This window comes from Nematolebias whitei, chromosome 1 (genome assembly GCF_014905685.2).
Source record: "Nematolebias whitei isolate Nwh7 chromosome 1, NemWhi1, whole genome shotgun sequence".
Lineage (NCBI taxonomy): Eukaryota > Metazoa > Chordata > Actinopteri > Cyprinodontiformes > Rivulidae > Nematolebias > Nematolebias whitei.
Window position 1 is genome coordinate 29408668 of NC_056498.1, and position 22517 is coordinate 29431184.

The 22517-nt window shown below is 39.1% G+C and overlaps 1 protein-coding gene across 1 annotated transcript; it reads right to left on the reverse strand.

The window, feature by feature from the left end:
* Window positions 1-177: 177 nt before the first annotated feature.
* LOC119409395 (solute carrier family 2, facilitated glucose transporter member 4-like) lies at window positions 178-19536 on the reverse strand. Its single transcript, XM_037676279.1, is given in 10 exon segments — window positions 178-1051; window positions 1597-1986; window positions 4618-4722; window positions 4919-5106; window positions 7057-7219; window positions 8630-8745; window positions 8881-9005; window positions 13144-13304; window positions 14861-14956; window positions 19328-19536. Coding segments are annotated over 10 exon segments (1602 nt in total). The 5' UTR covers window positions 19361-19536; the 3' UTR covers window positions 178-826.
* Window positions 19537-22517: the final 2981 nt, after the last annotated feature.

Here is a 22517-nt window from a genome sequence, read left to right on the forward strand (position 1 = left end):
AGCCTCCTCCTGCACCATCCATGCTCAGATGTTAAAATGGTGGGTATATTGTTGCTCATAACTAAACCAAACCAAAAATGCAAAGACGGGAAGTCTGGATGAGCAGTGTGGCTCCATTTAAACGCCAACTTGTTTCTTTAGTGTTTATAAAAAGCTGAAAACTGCAAATATGTTGCTCACATGAATCTGGTTAATTAAATTCTGGAGTGCGTCCTTGCAGAAATTTCCATGTTTCTATAAAATATATGTATAAGCAATATTTGTCTAAAGCTGCTATCTGTATAATTCTAGAACAAAAATTCTTAAACCAAATGGTTACACAATCCCACATTTCTGTTCAAATGTGATATTTGCCACCTATATCCATTTTTACCATTTTTACCATCTTCCTCCGTGTTCCCATCACAAGTGATACAGGATCCACTTTATCTCCAAGCTTTGGTAATCTTTGGATACGTCTTTGTTTATAAAGTGCAGGAATTCCAAAGTTTCTCCTTCGTCTGTGAATACTGCAGCTGGGTGCATCGGCATGGAATAAAATCCCATCACCCTGGCAGTCGCTGCCTCAAAAGTTCATAATTTTTGTTTGACGTACAACAATCAATCACTAACCCTCAGGATTACAGTCGTCGAGGCAAAACTCACTAATCAACTGATGTGGTACCAGCCAAAGACCTTTTTAAAACATCCAAACTCAACAACACTTTGGCACGACAACCTATATGAGTACAGTCAAAACACATGTCGGGGAATAAAAGTTTTGAGCCAGTGCCCATAGAAAGTTAACTCCAGCTTGTGAGTTCAGTTTTTATTTGATAGCGACGCTTCAGTTGATGCCATCTTCCCCCAAATAATCTAGTTCTGTGCTGGGCTTGTCCAAATCCATGTCCATATCCATATCCATCATCCTTCCAGGTGAGTGTTGGTTAAAGTTGCCTGCAATCTGGTCAAAGGTCTTTCCTTTGGTCTCTGGCACACGGAAGAATGTGAAGATGAGGAAGAAGAAGAGCAGTGCTGCGAAGATCAGGAAAACGTACGGCCCACAGAGGTCCTGGAATAAAAGATGGAAGAAACGTTTGAGTTTACGATGAACAGATGTAGCTGTAGATGTACAACTACTGCTGGACTGTATGGGGTGCCGTTTGTACAGTTGCACAGTCCAAAATTAACATCAATATTTTGGTTTATTTCGCTAAATATTTAACTATCAAGTTAAATATTTAGGTCTGAGGTAAATATTTAGTTAAATTAAATATTTAGTTTAAGAATTAAATGTTTAGTTAGAAAACTAAATCTTTAGGTGTAAATTAAATATTTAAATTATACCAAAAATATCTAGTTAAATAGCTAAATATTTAACTTGCAAATTAAGTATTTAGTTTGTAAACTAAATATCTTGTAAATTAAATACTGTATTTAGTTGGGAACTATGACATTTAGAAATGTATTAATAACATGGTGAAAATATGACTTTGAAAAAAAAAACTTTTTTTTTTAATTAAAAGCTAAATAAACCAAAATATTGATGTTAATTTTTGACTGTGCAACTTTACAAACGGCACCCCATAGAACTCCTCATTGTTGAGTAATACCCACCGCCACATACTGAAAGCCCATGCCAATGATGAAGTTGGCCGTCCAGTTGGAACAGCCTGCCACAGCCATGGCAGCTGGCCTTGGACCTTGAGAAAACAGCTCCGCAACAAAGAACCAAGGAATGGGACCTGGACCCACCTCGAAGAAGGCCACAAAGCCAAAGATAGCTAGCATGCTGATGTAGCTCATCCAAGCAATTTTGTCCTGTTAAGTAAAAGAAAAGAGAAGTTGGCTGCACTTCGTAATACTGCTAGGTTAGACCCACACTTGCATTTTGTGTGTCCTCACCAGTGTAGCCAGTGCTACAGTCATGATGACAGCACAAATACACATTCCTCCTAGTCCCAACATGTGAAGTGTCCGTCGACCCATCCTCTCCACAAGAAAAAGCTGTTCAGAGACGGAAACAGAAAAAGAGCGACACAGTTACCCTCAGTAGCTACATAAAGCGTTCATATTTAATTCACTTAACTCATTTTCAAGTATGTAGTAAAGTCTTCTGTAGAGAAAAAAACCTAAAGCAAGTATCAGACATAAAGTGCTACCATAGTTGCAAATTTTTACCATTTTATTTAGTATAAGTTCGACACGTTAACATGTTCTGGTATTTGTTAACTACTTTCCAATTGATAACTAAGAGGTAATGGTAATTTTATTAGCTTCATAAACATTTAGTCATAAAACAACAAAACTAAATAATTATTGCCAAATGTGTCAATAAAATCAAAGGTCATTTGGTGAAAAATTGGAAAACAATTCACTTTAAATTGCAAATGCCAACCTCTATGTAGAATATAAGGTGCTAGCATGTTAATCATGTTTAACATGTGCTGTTATATGCTAGAAACCAGCCACTAGGGAGCACAAGCCAGTTGTGCCGGCCCCAAGCCCGGGTAAATGGTGAGAGTTGTGTCAGGAATGGCATCAATATAGGACTGAGGGTGGCAACTCTAAATGTGGGGGCAATGACAGGCAAAGGTAGAGAGCTGGCTGACATGATGCAGAGAAGGAAGGTAGATGTTTATGTGTCCAAGAAACCAAGTGGAAGGGCAGCAAGGCTCGCAGCTTTGGAGCAGGGTTTCAACGGTTTTATCATGATGTGGATAGAAATATAAATGGAGTAGGGGTGGTCCTGAAGGAGGAGTGGGCAAAGAATGTAGTAGAGGTAAAAAGAGTGTCAGATAGGGTGATGTGCCTGATGGTAGAAGTAGAAGGTCTGATGTTAAATGTTGTCAGTGGTTATGCCCCCAGGTTGGATGTGATGTGGAGGAGAATGATACATTTTGGAAAGATGTGGATGAAGTGATAGAGTATTCCCAGGAAAAAGAGAGTGGTGATCGGAGCAGACCTGAATGAACATGTTCATGAAGGAAACAAAGGGGATTAGGAAGTGATGGGTAAGTTTGGTGTCAAGGAAATAAACCAGGAACTGTTACTATGTTATATGGTGGTGGATTTTGCCAAGAGAATGAAAATGGCTGTAGTCAACACTTGTTTCCAAAAGAGGGAGGAACATGGAGTGACCTATAAGAGTGGAGGAAGGAGTACGCAGGTCGACTACATTCTGTGTATAAGAGGAAACCCGAGGGAGATTGGGGACTGTAAGGTTGTGGCAGGGGAGAGCGTGGCCAGACAGCATCGGATGGTTGTGTGTAGAATGGCTGTTGTGAAGAAGAGAAAAATAGTAAAATCAGAGAAGAAGACCAAATGGTGGAAGCTGAAGAAAGAAGAATGTTGTGAGAAATTCAGAGGAGTGTGTTAAAGGCTCTGGGTGGTAAGAAAGCGCTTCCAAATGACTGGACTACTACAGCAACATTAATTAGAGAGACAGGTAGGAAGATACTTGGTGTGTCATCTGGACAGAGAATGGATTATAAGGAACCTGGTGGTGGAATAGTGACGTGCAGGATGCTATTCAAAAATGAGGTTAACCAAAGAAATATGACAGTGAGAGGACTGAAGAGAGGAGACAGAAATATAAGGAGATGCAATGTAGAGCAAAGAGGGAGGTGGCGAAGGCAAAGCAGAAGGTGTTTGATGAGTTGTATGCGAGGCTGGACACTCAAGAGGGCAAGAAGGACTTGTACCGATTGGCGAAACAGAGGGATCAGGCTGGAAAGGATGTGCAGCAGGTTAGGGTTGTTAAAGATAAGAATTGTAATGTTCTGACAAACCACAGCACGTTTGCAAACAATGTTTAACATCGTCTATAATCCACATAACATTTTAGAAAATGTGTATTTACTGATAAGCATTAAATAATTTTGGGGTGGTAAAAAGTGTGGTCATAAAAGAAAATACGGTAACTTTTGGAATCAACTTGATTCAAGATGGCCGCTCTAACTAAAAACAAAACAACTTGGAAACCCCCCAAAATAGCCATAACATTGTCAGTTTTACAGATACTGAGCTAAAATTTTAACTGAATTAAACACAAACTCCGAGTGCTAACAGAGTACTCGACGTTTGTTTAAAACTTTGGCGAACAAGCTAATTTTGTTTCTACATGTAGCTATCTAATAATATTATAAGCATAAAAGTAACGTAGAGAATTTAGGTGATTTTTTAAAAGGTCATTCAGATAAGTTATTATTAACATTTCACTTAAAGTCAAATGTCAGCCTCTCTGTGAATGTTAAAAATAAATCATTTTTACCTGTCATTGGGCAAAGTTTAACATTTTGTTTTGTATTTGTAGAAATACACCTACAATACTTTACTGAGCTATAAAAAATCTTTTGACCATTTGAATAACATTGAAACTTTATAGGAAAAGTAAAAACATAGCGGACTAAAAAAAAAAGAAAGGAGTATATGAGGACAGATGTAAAAGAGTGACCAGCTCCCTCTTATCTTATTTACCTTCTGATAGATAACGGAGTTAAACACAGAAACAACTTATTGACGCGCCAGTGGTAAGACTGTAGACTTTATTGTTGGAAGTTTGAAAGACGTTTTAAACATTTTGTGAAAATGTGGGGAGGGGGGGTCAAAAGATAGGATAAAACCATGATTTCTCACCGAAACTACAGTGAAGGCACAGTTTACCACTCCTGCTCCTATGGTGGCGTAGACTGGACTCTGGACTCCTGCCTTCATGAAGATACTGGTGGAGTAGTAGAAAATCTGTGGAGGGGGTTAAACAGACTGGATTAGATCAATGATATATAGTACACCAAAACTAAGTCCTGAATTCTTTGTTTTTGAACATTATGTAAACTACATTGTTGTATTTGTGATATAAAAATGCAAACAAAAAAAAAAAAAGTGTATTTTTAGTGTTACAGATCAATAATTGGTATTAAATTAGAATAAAACTCACTGCATTGACTCCAGAAAGCTGTTGAGAGAGCTGCAGCAGGATGGAGATGATGATGGGCTGGCGGTAAAGAGGCGAACGGAAGAGTTCAGGAATCGACACCTTCCTCTCCATGTCCATCCTCCTCTTCTCCTCCTTCATCTCTGCCAGCATGTTACCCACTTCCTGTCGGCCCGTTAGCCTCCTCAAGCCTGTGTAAAAGGAGAAAATGGGAGATTTTTAGCTCATCGTCAATAGAAAATAGTTTGACAAGTTGTTAAAAAAATTATGACAAAAAACAAAGTCTCACACATACATTAGCTATAAAATAAACAAAAACTTAACCATTAGTTTAAATTGTTTTGCATTTGTTATTTTGTCAGAAGTTTATAAGCTTTTGTTAAGTAACTCGGAAAAACATGATTTCCCAACTAAATTAATCTAACTGTTTTGCTTGCAAAAGTTCAACTCTTTATAGCAGATTGATTGTATGAAGCCAAAGGACCATGTGTGTTTGTCCAAAGCTAATATTTTCAGCTTTATTTTGACTGTAATTTGAACATTTTTGTTTAATTTAGGATTTAGTTAAATTCAGACGCTTTATTTATGAACTGAAGAATGTTGGCAAAGCAGAAAAAGTCAGCATGCTGTTTTTGTTTCCTAAAAATAGATTCAGAAAGCAACATTTACTGAATGAAAAGCAGTGTACCCAGAATGGAGCCTTGAGGAACCCTGGCAGTGATAGAGGTGGCAGAATATGCAACGTTCCGCAACGGAAACAAAAAAACAATCCTGTTTGCCAGCTATAATGTGAACCAGGACAAAGGTTTATTTTTGATACCAACATCAAGTTTGAGTTGTGACATTAGGATATATGGATCTACAGTGCTAAAGCAGATCAAAAGTATTAATCCAGCAGAATTTCCTGAGTCAACAATTTAATATGGTCATTAAAAACTTTTACAGGAGCAGTCTCAGTTTTGAAACTTGAGTGGAATTTGCAATGCTTACACTGGATGACAGTGTGCTCAACCCATAATAGTCGTAGTCATAATCGTAATAGTGCTATGTGCGATGTGGCAGCATATCAGGGTTATGGGGGAGGCGGTAGTGGCAGAGTATTGAAGATGTGCAAGCCATTTGTTTTAGCAAATTTAAAGGAGAACTGGTCATGTTGACTTAATACCTAGTCTACAACCATGACTGTGACATGGTCATACAAACAATAGGACAACGTGGTGTGATCTTCTACCATGTAACTGCATCCTGATTTAGTTGAATAGAGTCATGCCAGGGATGGTGTATGAAGCACAATGAGGAAGGAGGAGACTGACTCGGGGGTGCTTATAATAGCAGAGAAAACCCTGTTTGGCGAGTCCTACAAGAGCAGCAGCATCACAAATACCTTCTCACTAAAGGAGGTTTTTCAAATTTCCCATGATCCACATGGGTTCTTATTGGCAATGTAGGTTGTAGAAAGCATAGCAAGGTTGTTTTTGAGTGCGAGAAGAGCCACACAGTATCATTTTATGTAAAACTTATATTCCAGAAAGTTTGCTACTATAGAAGTTTCTCATGTTGGTAAATGTTTAAGACATCCTGAATCCTACTTTTTATTATCCATTTCAGCAAGTTGTTTGATAAGACTTCCCATCTGCGTCTTTCCGTTTTCCTTTTCAAACCTGACAATTCTATGTTTTAGCGCAGCTGTGATGTTTAAAGCATTAACTCGAAACCTGACAATGATCTCGATTTAAAAAAAGTGGGATTTATCCCTAAAAGTAAAATCTCCTTGGACTGTAACTGTGATGGGCAATTCGGAAACACAAAACTGTGAGACAGTATGCAAACAGGTAGAGCTCAAGTACTCTAGAGTTATGGAAACTAAATGGGGTTCTAGACACGGCAATAACTCTTAAGAGTATTTTGAAAGAAAATTTGTTTTGCCAACGTTTTAAACAATTCAGCAACAAAGGAGCAAATCCCCACAATTCATGCAAGGAAACTGAGAACCCCCATGAAGGTTTTAAGATGTTCTCGAAACACCCTTGCTAATACCGTTCATAATTTATCACCAAGAGTCGCAACCCAGTGAGATATCTTAAAAAGAAGTGGCAATAATAGTAAACTAAGAGCTAATGAGGCCATGAAGGAGCACTTGCCTCTCTTGGCTTGGTGCTCCTGACACCGGATGATGTAGAGGAATCGAGGGCTCTCGGGGCAGAAGGGCAGCAGACCCATCTGAAGTACGGTCGGAACGACAGTCAAACCCAACAGAACGGGCCACAAGTCTTCACTGCCAAGCAACGACTCCAGACCCAGAATCTGCCCAAAGAGAGAGAACATATCGGGTTAAAAATGTCCTGTTGCGTGCTCAATAACCCAGGAAGATAAAGGAGAATCCATCCAGAGGACCTGACTCAACCTTGTTCGAGATACCAGGTTAAAGGCCCAGCATTCCTCAATGGCATACCAGCTGACTTTCATGTTGAGTTTTGAACAAAGATCTAATGACGAGGTGCGTGAGCAAAGTGGTCACACCTTGTGAATGACCTTGTTAGCGAGTCATGCCACAAAGCTGTTAGCGCTTACCGCTTTACATGCCAAAGTTTGAAACACTGGGGTTTTGTGATCCATGTTCAAGAAACCCCCAACCTACCACCATACCTGTGTACACAATGTCGTTCCACCACATGTACCACATGTGGTGCGAAGGACAATAAAGACACCTTGACCTTGATGACCAATTTTAGCTCATTGTCTATAAATGTGACTGAAATATAGCCAATTTCATGGTGGCTCAGGCGTATTACTGTGGCGGACATCTTTAATCAAATTGGCTCCTAAAGGTAAAGAGTGTAGAAATGCATCCAGTGATTACTTTATGGAGGTTTCAAACAAATTCATCCAGTGATTCATGAGATATTTTGCTAACATACAAACAGTGTTGTCACCAACAGTTAATGCATTGGGGAAAAAAAAATGCTCAGCTACTACCCAACAAAGTTCAGTCAGGTCATTTGGACGGTTTCCTATTTTTGTTGTTGAGATGTTTTGTCCTTCATCCAAAAGGACTTCATCAATCTGAGGAGGCACATGCAGCACACTCCCATAGTGGACCAACCAGTTTGCTGGTGATAAGATGGTTTCTGGGGCCCACTCTCTCCCGTCAACTCCTCTGAGGCAGCCGTAAACATAGTGGTTCAAAACATCAAAGTTCATGCGCAATAATTCAGGTCGAAAGTCCAACAAAGTTCAGTGAGTTCATCTGGACGGTTTCTCTTTTTGTTGTTGAGACGTTTCATCCTTAATCCAAAGGACTTCATCAGTCGGACTTCATCAAGATTGATGAAGTCCTTTGTATGAAGGACGAAACGTCTCAACAACAACAAAAAAGAAAAGATCCAGATGGCCCGACTGAAATTTGTTGGATTTTTTTACCTGGATTATTGATCATGAACTTTGATGCTCAGCTACTACCACACCAAATTTGAGCTCAATTAAAAAAAAAAAAAAGTAAAACAGTGTGAGGTAAAGCCATGTTTGTTTTGGTTACTAAGGTAAGTTGGCTGTGGCGGTCATCTTGAATGGGGTTGACTCCAGAAACCCCAAAATATGCACAATTGACAGATACTGTCCTTTAGCCTCTGACAGCAGGTGATCATTAGTACAATGAACTAAGAAAATATATGATTTTAGGGGGAAATGACATCCGAGTTTGCCGTCATATCATACCTGTGCGATGAGAATGCCAGTAACTATAGCCAGTTGGTGCAGCGTCCCAAGAGCACCTCGAAGACTTGTAGGTGCTATCTCACCCACGTACATGGGTGTTAAACCAGATGCCAGCCCTGTGCAGAAGGAGGAGATTATCTATGATATATCAAACAAAAGCAAATTCCATTGCGTGAATAATTTAATTGTTGAAATAAACGAGCAAATTGAAAGGAGAGGAAAAGCAGAAGCTAAAGCAGCGTGTGGCTCACCGCAGTAGGCACCGATGACAAAGCGCCCCAGGATCAGCATTTCAAAGGAGCGACAGAGTTTGGACATTCCCATCAGACTTCCAGCCACGAAGGCCAAAAAGTTGTTTGCGAGCATCGCTTTCCTCCTGACGGAAACACGGAGCGGCTGGAGTTAGGCTCGTTTGAACCCCGTCTATTAGGATGCATCATATCTTTATTTAAAGAGCGTTAAAGGAGATGGATGTTGTTGTAGTGTTGTTTATATTTGTGCAGCCGTTTTTTTTTTATCCATTTTTCTTCTGTATGTTTTTCAGCATCTTTCTAGTCCCACAGTTTTCAAGCTGTTTCAACAAATCATAAATCAAAACGTTCAGCTCTTTCAGTACAATCCTGATATGATGTCTGGTTTTGGTGCAGCTTTAGCTTTTTGAAACATTTAGCCTTTTCTGCCATTTTTTTTTTTTGTCTAATATAAAATGAATTGAGCTCATTTTACATCCTTCAAATCTTCAGCTCTGTTTACAACCTTTTACTGCTCCTTTCACATTTTGTTCAGCTTCTTTCAGCTTCCTTGTAAATTTAAACTACTTTCAGCTTATTTCAGCTGTTTTGATCTCCTTCCAGCTCCTTTCTGCAAATTTCAGCTTGTTCTGCTGTTTCAGCTTCTATTTAGTTGTTTTATGCTAATTTTAGCATTTATTTTTTTCGGCTAATTCCACATTTTTTTTGCACTCATTTCAACTTTTTTCAGCATAAATGTGCTCTCTCCACTTCCTTCTGGTAATTTAAGCTTCTTTCTGCCATTTTACCTATTTTTAAGCTGATTTTTGCTCATTTAAACTTTTTTCAGATAATATCCACTTCTTTCAGCTTTTTTCTCCTAGTTTCAACTTTTCTGCTCTTTCAGCTACTATTTAGCTGTTTTAATGCTAATTTGAGCTTTTTCAGCTAATTACACATTTTTTTTAAATCTCATTTCAGTTCTTTCCTTCTGGTAGTTTAAGCTTCATTTTGCCTTTTTAGCTACTTTTCAGCATGTTTCAGCTTATTTCCTAATTTCTGTGTTCATCTGAGAAGGTGGGCCTGTGATCAGAAGAGCGCGGGTTCAAGCCCCGGTACCGACAACATCAAAAATGTTCGGTGGGGAAGGTGAAGAACCCACACCTGCCCCCACCCTCATTCGCCCCACCCTGGGCCCATGAGCAATCTGCTCCCTAAACAGGTCTCTCTTGAAAATGAGTTCTCATGTCTCAATGAGACTACCTGGATTAATAAAGGCTAAATGGAAAATTAAAAAAAAATCTCTGTTTATTTTAAGCTAATTCAGCAAATATGTGTTCTTTCTGCTTTCTTTTGCTAATTTAGGCCTGTTCTTAAATTTCAGCTACATTTCAGAATGTTTTGTTTGTTTTATTTATTTTAGCTCAGTTCAGCTGTTTCTCAGCAAGTTCTAAGCGTTCACACTGCATTTTCCCAGGAAATGCAATTTGTGTAGCTTAATTTGAATTTGATCCTGCAGAGGGCAGTGTCATACAGAAACATCCAGTGAGCCGCCTCGTTCAAGGACTAAACCTCTGCTTAAGATGCTGCTCATCAAAGCTGCAGTATTAATACTACTTGATCAAGCAGGTGACATTGATGGGATTATTTCCTGTCATGATCAAGTCAAAGAAAGTAAAGTATAGTGCAAGTAAGATAACAATAGTGTGAATGTTTCTAAAGCATTCACACTATTGATCCATTCTTCTTCCGTATGTTTCTCGGCATCGATGATTCTAGAATTTTTGTTCTATTTCAACAATTCATTAATCAAAACGTTCAGCTCATTCAGGACATTCCTGCTATAACTTTTGGTATCTGTGCAATTTTTACTTTTTGAAACATTTAGCTTTTTCGATCATGCGTTTCTCTTTTTCTTTTTTTTTTCTTTGCCAGTTTTTGTTTACTAGTATGGACCATGTGTGTCTGAAATAAAGTTTTTGATTGATTGATCATTTTGGAATCATCCTTCACACTCTCTGAGCTGTTTTTAACTTTACTGCTTATGTCAGCTTTTGTTCTAGTTCAGCTTTTTTAGCTTCTTTTTGCTAATTTCAGCTTCCTTCAGCTCTTTTCAGATTCTTTCATATTTTTTTTTTCTGTTAATTTCAGCATTTTTCTTCTTTTTTTCACATTTTTTTGTACTCATTTCAGCTATTTTTAAGGTATTTTTAATTGTAGCCCCTTTTCAGCAATTTATTATTACTTTATTATTGCTAATTTATGCCTTTTGGGTGTTTTTTTAAATACTTAAATTTTTTAATGCTCCTTTCAGCTGCTTTTCTGCTGATCAACATTTTTGGCTAGTTTTCAGTTGTGAGACCTCATTATATCACATTGTAGAATCCATACTGAAATTCTTTTGTTTTTAATTGTCTCGCTTCTCCTCATGTTTCTGAACTGCTCCACCCTTACCTACCTGCCCAGTCTCCCAGTCTGATGATCCCAGTCTGATGATCAGCTGCTCCTAACTGCACCAATAGGTGTAAGCGCAGAAGGGACTGGGTTTTTGGGGTGGTGGGGCCAAAACTGTTGAACAAACAGCCTTTGGACATTAGTACGCTCCTCTGCTGCTTTGAAATATCTACTTTAAACTCATGTTCATTCTTTAGCTTTTGTTACACCTGTTTTTTTTTTATCATTTCTCTTTCTAGAGTTATTGAATTAGAAGAACGTTTCAGTGTAAAAACCAAAACTCTGGTCTGAAAGGCGGTGGACAACATGCATTATTTCTAGGAGCACCAATTTCTGGAGGTCTCTCTTTAGACATTAGTTTGAGTGAAGACTTTTATTTTTAGCGTCTTCAACTCCTTCAGTCTTTTTCCCACCAACCAGACGTTGAGTCTCGTTAAAGAGGACAACTGTGGTCTCCAGAGTCTTGGGCAGCATGTGCTCTTTGACCTATGAGGTCGTGGCAGTTTTAACCAGCAGCTGCTTTCAGGAAGTTCATTTTTCCTGGTGGGGGCACCCCCCCCCCCCATTCCACCCCATTCATATCAACCTCCTGGACCACATGTCTGTTAGGAACGCCAACCTAAGAGGACAGAAAGAATCCATCTTGCATCTTGTCTTGGGCTACAACTGGATTTTAAGATCGACTTTGGATTTGACGTCAGTAACGTCTCTTATCTTGAGAATATTTTGGTGAATCAAAGCCGAGCGAAGAAAATGACGAACTTCTTTCCTCTCTTATCAGCTTGCTTGTTATATATTCAAACTGTCTTCAAGTTTAGTTTGAATCAAAGCTTTCGTGTTTCACATGCACACAAAATTAGGTTTACTTCCAACTTCAAGTCCTCTCATTACATTGAAAACACTTTTATTCTTATTTTTCATTTAATTTTTTGGTGTTTATTTGTTTTTAGAGGCAAATTTTACTGTTTATTCACCTGAGCTTTCATTTGAAATGTTCAAACTTTTTATTGGTTTTGAGGCACTCTATAACATAAGTTTTTTTTTTTTTTAGAAGAATAAAACAGATTTTGCATTTTTGTTTCCAATGATAAGAAAAGCTGTGCTAGTTTGATTTAACACCAACCTTGTTAAAAAAATATATGTAGACAAATTTCATGTTTTAAAAAAAATCTATAGCGTTTCTATCACCTGTAGCTTAACAGTCAAACTTTAAAAAAAAAGATCTCATATTGGTGCTCTGAATATGTGTTGGGTAAGAGTGTCAGCCACTACCACACCAAGCTTTAGCTCATTATCTGTAAAACCAACTTGGTTAGAGCCAATTTTATGTTTGCTAAGGTTGATCGACTGTAGCAGCCATTTTGAACCAGTTACACATTTGTAGACGGACATCTAATTATTTATTTCTGAGTCGTTCATTAAAATATATCCAGAGGTACATGAGATATTTTGCTAACAGACAAACAAACACACACAGACCATCAATGCCAAATAAATAAAAAAAAGTAAATGAACAAGCAGTCTATCTATGTCTCCTGTTGTTGAAGGATTTGAAAAGTGAATGTAGTTTTCAATATGAGAGTTTTTCTGTTTTGGAATTGAACGGGGGATGCAAGTAAACCTTAATGTTTTTTGTGCGAGATAATAAAGTGGGTAGAAGTTACTCTGTGTAGAAGAAGAGAGGTACGTTTTTTTTCTTGTCTGAAGCGGCGCAGAGTGGTGGATCCTAGCAAATTAATGGAAAAATCTGATCCACCACCAGTTGCAATGGTGGAGCCAATGGTGGTCGAAGGCTTGGGTTGATGAGTGCAACAGGAAGTGTTCTCTTACCGTCCCAGCCACTCCGAGATGAAACCCACACAGCAGGAGGAGAACATGCCTCCAATGGAGAAGATGGCTACAGACAGTGACCAGAGGGAGGTCAGGGTCCCTGCGGGGATGGGTTCTCCATACCGGTGCACCCATGTTGCGTTGTAGTCCGCCTCGATGATCTGGGTAGAGACAAATTGTGCCGGAACGTTGAAAAACTCCAGTGTTAGCTTGTGCTACTAATGAGTAGAAGTAGTGTTTTATCAAATGGCTACATTTTAATAAATAGGGAAAAAAAAAAATCTATGAAAAACTTTTGCCATATTTCTCAGATTTAAAATCAGCTTTTGGCACAAACTTCAGAAAACATCTGTGGATTTCTGTGTTTCCATCAAAATCAGTTAAATATCAAAGCACTTTATTACAGATGTGAAGATCTTATCATAATAACAGACAAATTCATGAGGGACATGTTAACTGAACCTGATCTAGTCTTTTAGTATGTTTTTTTGCTAAAACAACCCTATTGTACGCTGGTATAGTCTTATCCAGAACAAGGCAACCAACCCCTACCCACCCAAGAAAAAATACTTATTTCATAGTCAAAGACATTCAGCTTCCCATCCAGAGAACTTTCTCAATGCAAGATTGAAGCTTTAAGCCTCATGAAATGCTAAATTCACATTAAACTCACTTCTGTCCCGCTGGAGAGTCAGGCTATTTAGGCTCTTTCACAAAACAGTTCAGCGAAATGGCCTCAAAAGACCAGTTCGTCTTTATGCTGCCTCTGGCCGTTCATACATCACAGGTGGTGCCACGTCTCGCACAGACGTGAACTTGTAGAAATGAAGTGAGCATCGCTGAAACAAAAGTGTTGTGGGGCAGAACTCGGCTACACTGACATGGAGCGAAACGCAATAAACGCGTGATGGATGTCTCCCTCGTATAGATTTCAAAACATGACAAATTAACCCAGTTTAGCAATTCATTTTGTCAAAAACTAAATTCAAAGTTGCTGTGCGTCATAATCGATGTGCCCTCGGTAATAAATCTGTTTGTTGTTGTTCAATCCCACATTCAGTTGGTCACAACGGTATAGCATCACATTATTGAGACGCAAAGCTTAGCTTTTCGAATGTTGACCATTTCGCCTCTGTTACTACCTCGCTTTGTGGTGCAAAAGAGCATCAACAAGACGAGATCAACAAGTGTCCCCATACCTCAGGAGGTGTTTTGTGAAAACGCTTTATTCTACCACAAACAGACATAATTTACTCTGTTTCCCGAAATGCGTTGGCATATTTAAACGCGTTGATAACTTTTCATCACTGAATGTGTCTTCTTTGCTTTAGATGACAAAACTAAGAAGCATCACAGTTATGCAACAGGTATTCCCCCCCCCCCCCCATGTTGGGGGTTGTAAATATGGCAGCATGGTAGTTTTGCTGTGTCAAGCACACCACCATAAAAAAGATCTGCAGAAACAAAAGTTGATGGATAAACAGAGAAACACAGACCCATCGTGGTATCTACTGAAAAGTTGAAGTTTTGGTTGTTTGAGCCGAGAAACAATAACACGATGAATAATAGTTGTGGATATATTTGGTTTCAGATGACAGTTAAATATTCATTTGTGTCCTATATGCAAGCTCTACTAGCAGGCGTCTGTTTGGCATTTTATGAAGTAATTGTAGGTACTTTTGTACATAATTGTACCGATTTAGAACAATTTTTTTACCTTTTGAGGGGCGTTTATGACTCCGATGTTATATCCAAACGCCACAGATCCCAGAACAGCGGTGAAGACTGACAGAGCGAGGGTTCCAGTCACCGCCTGGAGTGCAAACACACGAGAAAACATGAACAACATAAAAAGATCCGTGCTAATAATATCCTATCACAGCATATTAACTGTCCTCGTATCACAATATTAACAATAAAGACAGTACTTTAAAGCAGGGGTGCCCAATGGTCCTTGAGGAACGCCATCCTGCATGTTTTCCTGCTAAGACACACCTGATCTTAATAAATGGGTGATTAACAGGCTTTTGCAGAACAAGAGGAAGTAATTAAATCACTGAATCAGGTGTGCTTCAGCAGGAAAACAACTAAAACATGCAGGATGGTGTTCCTCAAGGAACAGTGTTGGGAACTGTTAAGTACTCTTTGTTCTTTATTTTATAATAAGAAACAAGCTTTCTTGTATTATTTTTTAAGAACTCTGGATCAGTATGTCCTCTGACTTTGTAAAGGTCCTCTCAAAGTTTTTTATATATTTTTTTACTTTGCCTGCACTTTACTCATTTTCTGTCTGGTAGTACTTTAATCTTTTCAGAGGAATGTTGTTGCAAGTCACTTCACTTGTGAATAATTAATGTAAAAAAAAAAGAGACAAACTTGAGGGATGAAGCAGTGTTTTGTTCACACATAACAGAAAACAAAACAAAACAAAGAACCAGTTTAATCACATTTTTTAGCTAATTAAGAGCTAGCTACCTAGCTAGTAACTTTTCAGCTAGAAACATTGATAATAGCAACTGGAAAATGCCATTTGTTCCCATTTGTTTTATTGAATTAGTAAAAAAATACTAACAATAACACAATTTGAACCAAAACAAATTATTTTAGCACTAACAAAATAAGTTTTTTAGAATGTAAGTAGCATAAGTACAAGCGATTAGCCACCTAGCTAGTAGCTTTAATACTGGCAGCCTACCACAAATAGAGCAAAAGAGCATTGACAAAAGGTTTTGTTTTAATTTCTTTACTTCACTTTATGAGTTGTACCAAAAATAACAGTCTGAAAGAGTAAATAATATAGTTTCTTGTTACCTATGAGCTGATTTAGAACATTTTTAGTTGAAAATTTGTCCTACAGGAGGTAAACATCAGTAGCTTAGCCTAGACATTTTCTTGTTTTTTTCCCAAATTCATGACTTTTAGATACTATTTATCTGCTGGTATTTTAATCCTAAAACTTTAGGGCATATTACGTATGTTCATCTACAATGACTGGTCTAAAATTCAAAACACAGAAAACCTTCAGAAAGCCAGAAGAAGAAAAAATACAAATAAGCCTGCATGGCTCCATGGAAGCAAAGTATAAAGGACTTGAAAGTGTCTGAAATCATCTTCAGAGCACCATATTTGAGCTTTAAATGTTTAGTATGGTTTGACTGCAACAACACACAGGTGCCCACGCTGACACACTCTTGGCTAACATAAAGTGTGTGAAACTGATCCTGTCACAGCCGTCTACGTCCAAACCTCGCCTGAACTTTAGCTACCCGCCAGTCTCCCATCAGTATGGAGCGAAATTGGAGTCAAAAAAATTCACGAACTCGTAGAGCAAGATGTATATGCGTACAACATTATTTACAAATATAATACGCGTACAAATTGGAAAATGTGCGTGCACCTATCGCCAGCTGTGCTTACGACGTTCTGAGATGTTCTTACCGCACCAGATTCACAAATGAGATGATGCGTTCAAGGTGGCTTTTGAGACCATTTTGCTCCATATACCCCTGAGCATCTGTCTCTACGGTGACAAATAGGAAATTAACATACGGGTCTGGCAAAGAGTTAAAATACAAAAAAATACACCATACAATGGCAAGATCATACTCCACACAAAATACACCAAGACTTTTTGAAAGTTTGACATTTTTATGTGGACCTGGACAAACTCAGTGCGTTTAAGAAGGATATTTAGGCAATAATAGTATCTAACTAATCATATTTTTGTTCCGATAAGACTCTAAGTTGGTGTGTATGTTTGATACACACCTCTGTGTTAGTCTTTTATATTATTCTGACTCATAAACCCAAGCAAAATGTCCAAATGAGTCCATACTGCCGTGTCTTGACCTTGTTGTGTTGAGTCTCTGGGTGAAGCCGGTTTAGCAGTCAAACTCCAAAACAGAAGGGTGCAGCCTCTATTTGGGTGTCCTTGTAGAAAAGGTAAAACATCAAAAGACGCCATGCCTCGTTAGCTTTGGGCTACATTTCACTGCGGGCACAGTTGACTGCTGTTGCTAATATTTTCAGTACCGAGAACTAATCTGCCCACGCTTCAGGCTAATTATAACAGGTCACATCACTCCACAGCATTGTGTAGTAATCTGTGTGGGATTAATGCAACATTTATATGCCTGTAGATAAATGCAATGAAACTATGATGCCTAGAACTATGGGGGTAAAGAAAGTTCACTCCCTTTATATGAGGACATAGAACCATCAGGTCTTTACCATGTGCTGAAATTATTCAAAACTAACCCCAAGTGTATAAAACCACAACAGATTCAACCGGGTCACTATTTATAGAACAAAAACAAAAGAAGACAGAATCATAACCCAGCAGCTTCTAGGACCACCAACTCAAAATATATTCCATATGGGTCTATCAGTTTCTCACATTGTTTTGGAGGAAATTTGGCCCACTCTTTTTTTACAGCGTTGCTTCAGTTTATTGTTTTGCAGATATTTGTTTCTGCTCAGCCGAGGTTTGGACTGTGATTGTTGCAACACCTTCATTATCGTATTTCTCAGACTATAAAGCGCACCGGATTATAAGGCGCATTAGGCGAAGCAAGTTCATTTTGACAGATTTTTGAGCGCCGTACCACATAAAATCGGTTCAAGGTCAGTAAGCACAACCAGAATTAATACGTAAGGCACATTGGATTATAAGGCTCACTGTTAATTTTTGAGAAAGTTCAAGGATTTTAAGTGCGCCTTATATTCTGAAAAATATGGCATTATTTTTCTGGGTCGTTCGGTTGTACATTTGCTGCTGTGTTTGGGATCATTGTCTTATTTTATGGCCCAGTTTGGTCCAAAGCTGATAGATAGACTCTAGAATACTTTGATCTACAGAGGAGTTCACGGTCGACTCAATGACCGCAAAGTTCAGAACAAGCCCAGATCATTCCGACCATGGCGCTGTGCATTATGGGTAAACGTTTCTCCTTAGGTTCCAACTGTCCAAAAGACATTGTTCCAAAAGTCTTGTGTTTTATTCAGATCTTTGTAAATCTGATGGCGGCCATGTTTTCTCTTAGAAACTCATTCAAAATCAGTCAAACTTGTTCAGTCCTCTTCTAAATCTCCTCTCATGAACTTTAACCTTTGACCTGCTAACTGAAAGCCTGTAGAGTCTGAGACGGAGCTCTTGGAGTTTGCTATCTCCATGAGCATTGCACGGTCTGACCAGGGGGTGAATCTACTCCCTGAAAAGATTGGCAGCCATCTTTAACGTTTTCCACCTGTTGATGATCTTTATGAACTTTAAATAGTTTGTAAATGACCTTTGACCTTTCATAAATTAACTGACAGCAACAGCTGCATCTATAAGGGCATTGCTGACGTCTTTCCATCTTGGCATTGCGTATGCTCCAGAGCAGCAAACTGATGAAGCTCCTGCTGTGATCACACTGACGATGATCAGTTAGTTCATCAATACATCTGATCAGCAGCAGAAGATGAACCTCTTAAATCCTCTTGAAGCAGCTCAGGAGGACTCAGAGTTTCACACACAGCTTTTTTTCTATTTTGGCTTTGCTTATGTTTAATAAACAATAACATGATGAGCGCGTGTTTTCTACACTTGAGGTCAAATTTAATTAATTAATTAATTAATTAATTAAATTATTATTTTTAAGAATGTGTAAACAGAAAATAATTAATTTCATCACGTGAAGTGCACGCCCACAGAATTGCACTTTTTTCCTCCCTCTTGGCTAAATATAACTTTATATAACTTGTCTGTCTTCAGTTTAGTGGAGCAGCCTCGGAAACCGTTGCCATGACAACATCACAGACAAAAGTTCACCCTGATGGGAAGCTGAAATGATCAAAACTGATCTGAAATCTGTCGAAGAAAAATAAATAGTCTAACTGTCTGATTATAAAACATGGGATCTGTAAATCTGGATCTTCATGTTCTCAAGATCCGTCTCCTAAATGAAAAAATACGCTCAACCTCACTTTCTGTGACATTAAACATGTTTTTCTTTTGTCAGCCAGTGAGTATTTGCTACTATTTACTGGACTTTACGAGGCCAACTGGGACTCTTGATTCACAAATGATCCCACCAAGTGTTTTTGTGCGCCATGCCCCGTGCGTAAAACGGATCCTGATGAAGTGCGCACTGCTGAGCCAAACGCGTTTAAACAAACATTTAAACACATGTAAAGACTTTACCTCCCCTTCGAGCTGCTGAAACCCGGCCGGCATGACTCTGACACCTCCAGGCACCCTGTCGGTCCCAAATGGAGCCTTGGAGAGCTTCAGCTCCAAATCAAACACCGAGCAGATCGAGTTATTCCCACAAAGAAAGAAAGAAACTGAAGCCCTGTAAATATAAAAAAAGAAGAGGGACAAACGTGTCCCGCAGCTTGTCCTCTCTTCTTCAAAGTTTCTGTTGTACGTTCATATAGAGTGACGCACGCGCACGCGCACAGGGGGAGAGAGAAGGAGCAGCTGCTCCACAGAGACCTGAACTTAAGGTCGAGACGGGCAGGAAGCTCTGTTGACCTTAACTGTCATTGGCTGAAGGAGAGAGAGCACATGTTCAGGGAGAAACCCTGACAGGACCAGAGACAGATCTGCTTTTTATTATGATGTGAAACATTTAGAGTTGTAACTGGAGTTCAGAATTATTGGTTAAAATGAAGATCCTTCAATAAGACTAACTTTGGGTTTGGGTTTGTTTTCCAGCTCTAATTTTTTAGTGTTTCGTGAGTTCATTTATTTGTTACATTTCATTACAGACGGTTCGCAAAATGCTTTGCATCAAACTATTTTCAAACTGAAGCAGGATTCAACAGCCGAGTGACCCCAGTTTACAGAATAAAGGAGAACTGAGGCCTGTTCCAGAGTGGATTTTTACCATCTAAAACAGTGGTTCTCAAACTGGGGTCCCCGGAGCCCCTTAGGGAAAAAAAAAACAAAAAATATATGTGTATATTTACAAGCACGTAGATGTTCAACAACCCGTTAAAATACACCAAAATGCAGGAAATCACATCTACGTTATTCAAAATTTTCTAGGGGATGACCCCCAGACGCCCCCACTAATCACTTTACAGATTAAGCCCCGTTACTTGGTATGACTTGGTTATGATTCTGTTCGGTTTATGTAGAATTTTCTGTTATAATTTGAAGAAGTGGCAAAACGTTTATGTTCATTATGTGAATAAGTAAAGTTTTAAGGGAGTGGTGGCGTAGAGGTTAGAGAAGGTGGGCCTGTGATCAGAAGATCACTGGTTCAACTCCCGGTACCACCAACATCAACATGTGGGAGGATGTAAAGTACAAAGTATAGCACTTTTCATAGATACAATCCCAAAGTGCTTTACAGAAATACAAAATACAGGGTGGGCAGCACGGTGGCGCAACTGGTAGAGCTGCTGCCTCTCAGCGAGCAGGTCCTTGGTTCAAACCCCGGTCCAGGGGCCTTCTGGGTGGAGTTTGTATGTTCACTCCGTGCATGCATGGGTTTTCTCCGGGTACTCCGGTTTCCTCCCACAGACCAAAAAACATGCATGTTAGGCTGATTGGTAACTCTAAATTGTCCCTAGGTGTGAGAGAGAGTGAATGGTTGTTTGTCTCGTTTGTCTCTATGTGGCCCTGTGATGGACTTGCGACCTGTCCAGGGTGTACCCCGCCCCTCGCACAGTGATTGCTGGACATGGGCACCAGCGACCCCCGTGACCCAAAATGGAATAAACGGGTAAAGATAATGAATGGATGGATGGAAAATACAGGGTTAAAATAAGACAAAAGCAGTAAGAACAGCTGATAACAACATTAAATAAAACATTTAACTAAAATCTTGTCTGAATAAAAGTGTCTTGAGCTGCTTTTTAAAGGAATTAATGGAGACGGCCACACGAAGAGACAGGGGCAGGATATTCCACAGTCTGGGGGCCTGAAAAGATCCGTCACCCTGAGCTTTAAACCGGGTCTTAAGGACCTTTAGGAGGTTCAGCGCTGAAGACCGAAGGGTGCGGGCTGGAGAATAAGGAATCAATATTTCAGTGATGTATTGGGAGGCCTGTCCATTTAAAGCTCTAAAAGTTAAGACTAAAATTTCAGAATTAATTCTAAATTCAACAGGCAGCCAATGAAGAGAAGATAGAACTGGTGTAATGTTCTATTAGTTCCTGTTAAAAGCCTCGCGGCAGCGTTCTGGACCAACTGGAGACGAGCGATGGCAGATTTGTTAAAACAAGTAAAAAGGGAATTACAATAATCTAAACGAGAAGAAATAAAAACATGAATAATCATCTCCAGGTCTGATTTGGATAACGTTGCCCTCAGTTTAGAAATATTTCGCAGATGATAAAAGCAGTTTTTTTTTTACCAGAAGCTTTGAATGTTTTTCCAACAACATTGATTGGTCGAACAGAACACCAAGGTTTCTGAGGCTCGGCTGAGAAGAGGAGCTCAGAGAACCGAGGTGTTGCTTGATCCAAGAAACTTTCTGTTCAGGAGCAATGATCAGGGTTTCAGTCTTGTTAGACTTTAACTGAAGGCAGTTGTTAGCTAGCCACGCCTTAATATGGGAAACACAATTTACTAATTCAGCTAACTTGTGTAATTCTGAGTCATAGAAGGAGCAGTACAGTTGAATGTCATCAGCATAGAAATGGTAAGACACATTATTGAAGCTACTGATAATCTTTCTGAGGGGGCTGATGTATAAAAGGAACAGAATAGGACCTAAGGCTGAACCCTGAGGAACACCATACAGTAACGGAGTGGTCTTAGACTGTATGTTATTCACAAACACTGAAAAGGTTCTGCTGCTCAGATAAGAGGAAAAGCACCCACACCTGCTTCCACCATCATTTGCCCCACTCTGGGCCCTTGAGCAAGACCCTTAACCCCCACCATCTGCTCCCCCCGGGCACCCTCTGCTGGCAGCTCTCTGCTCCACACAGAGGGCTGTGGTAGCTCTGTGGTCTGTGGTTGCCTCAGGAAGGACATCCGGTGTAAAAATAATTGCTAAATCTTCTTGGACTTAGTTCACTGTGGCGACCCCTGAAGAAAGGAGAAGCCGAAAGAAGAAAAAAAGTGAGTAGGTAAAGTTTTAGTAGTTTTTGATACTGTTAATTTTCTAAAAACTGTAATTTTTAGAAGTTGAAATGAAAAATGCTGTTAATTAAGTGTGTCTTGAATGAAAAATACACCATTTGTAAAAGTATAAAAATTGTATTAACACTCCAAAGTTCATGCTCAATAATCCAGGTAAAACTCCAACAATGTTTCAGTCAGTTCATCTGGACAGTTTCTTTTTTTTTAGCTGAGACATTTCATCCTTTATCCAAAGGACTTCGTCAGTCTGAGGAGACACCAAACAAACTGATTTCCACAAACAGCATACTCC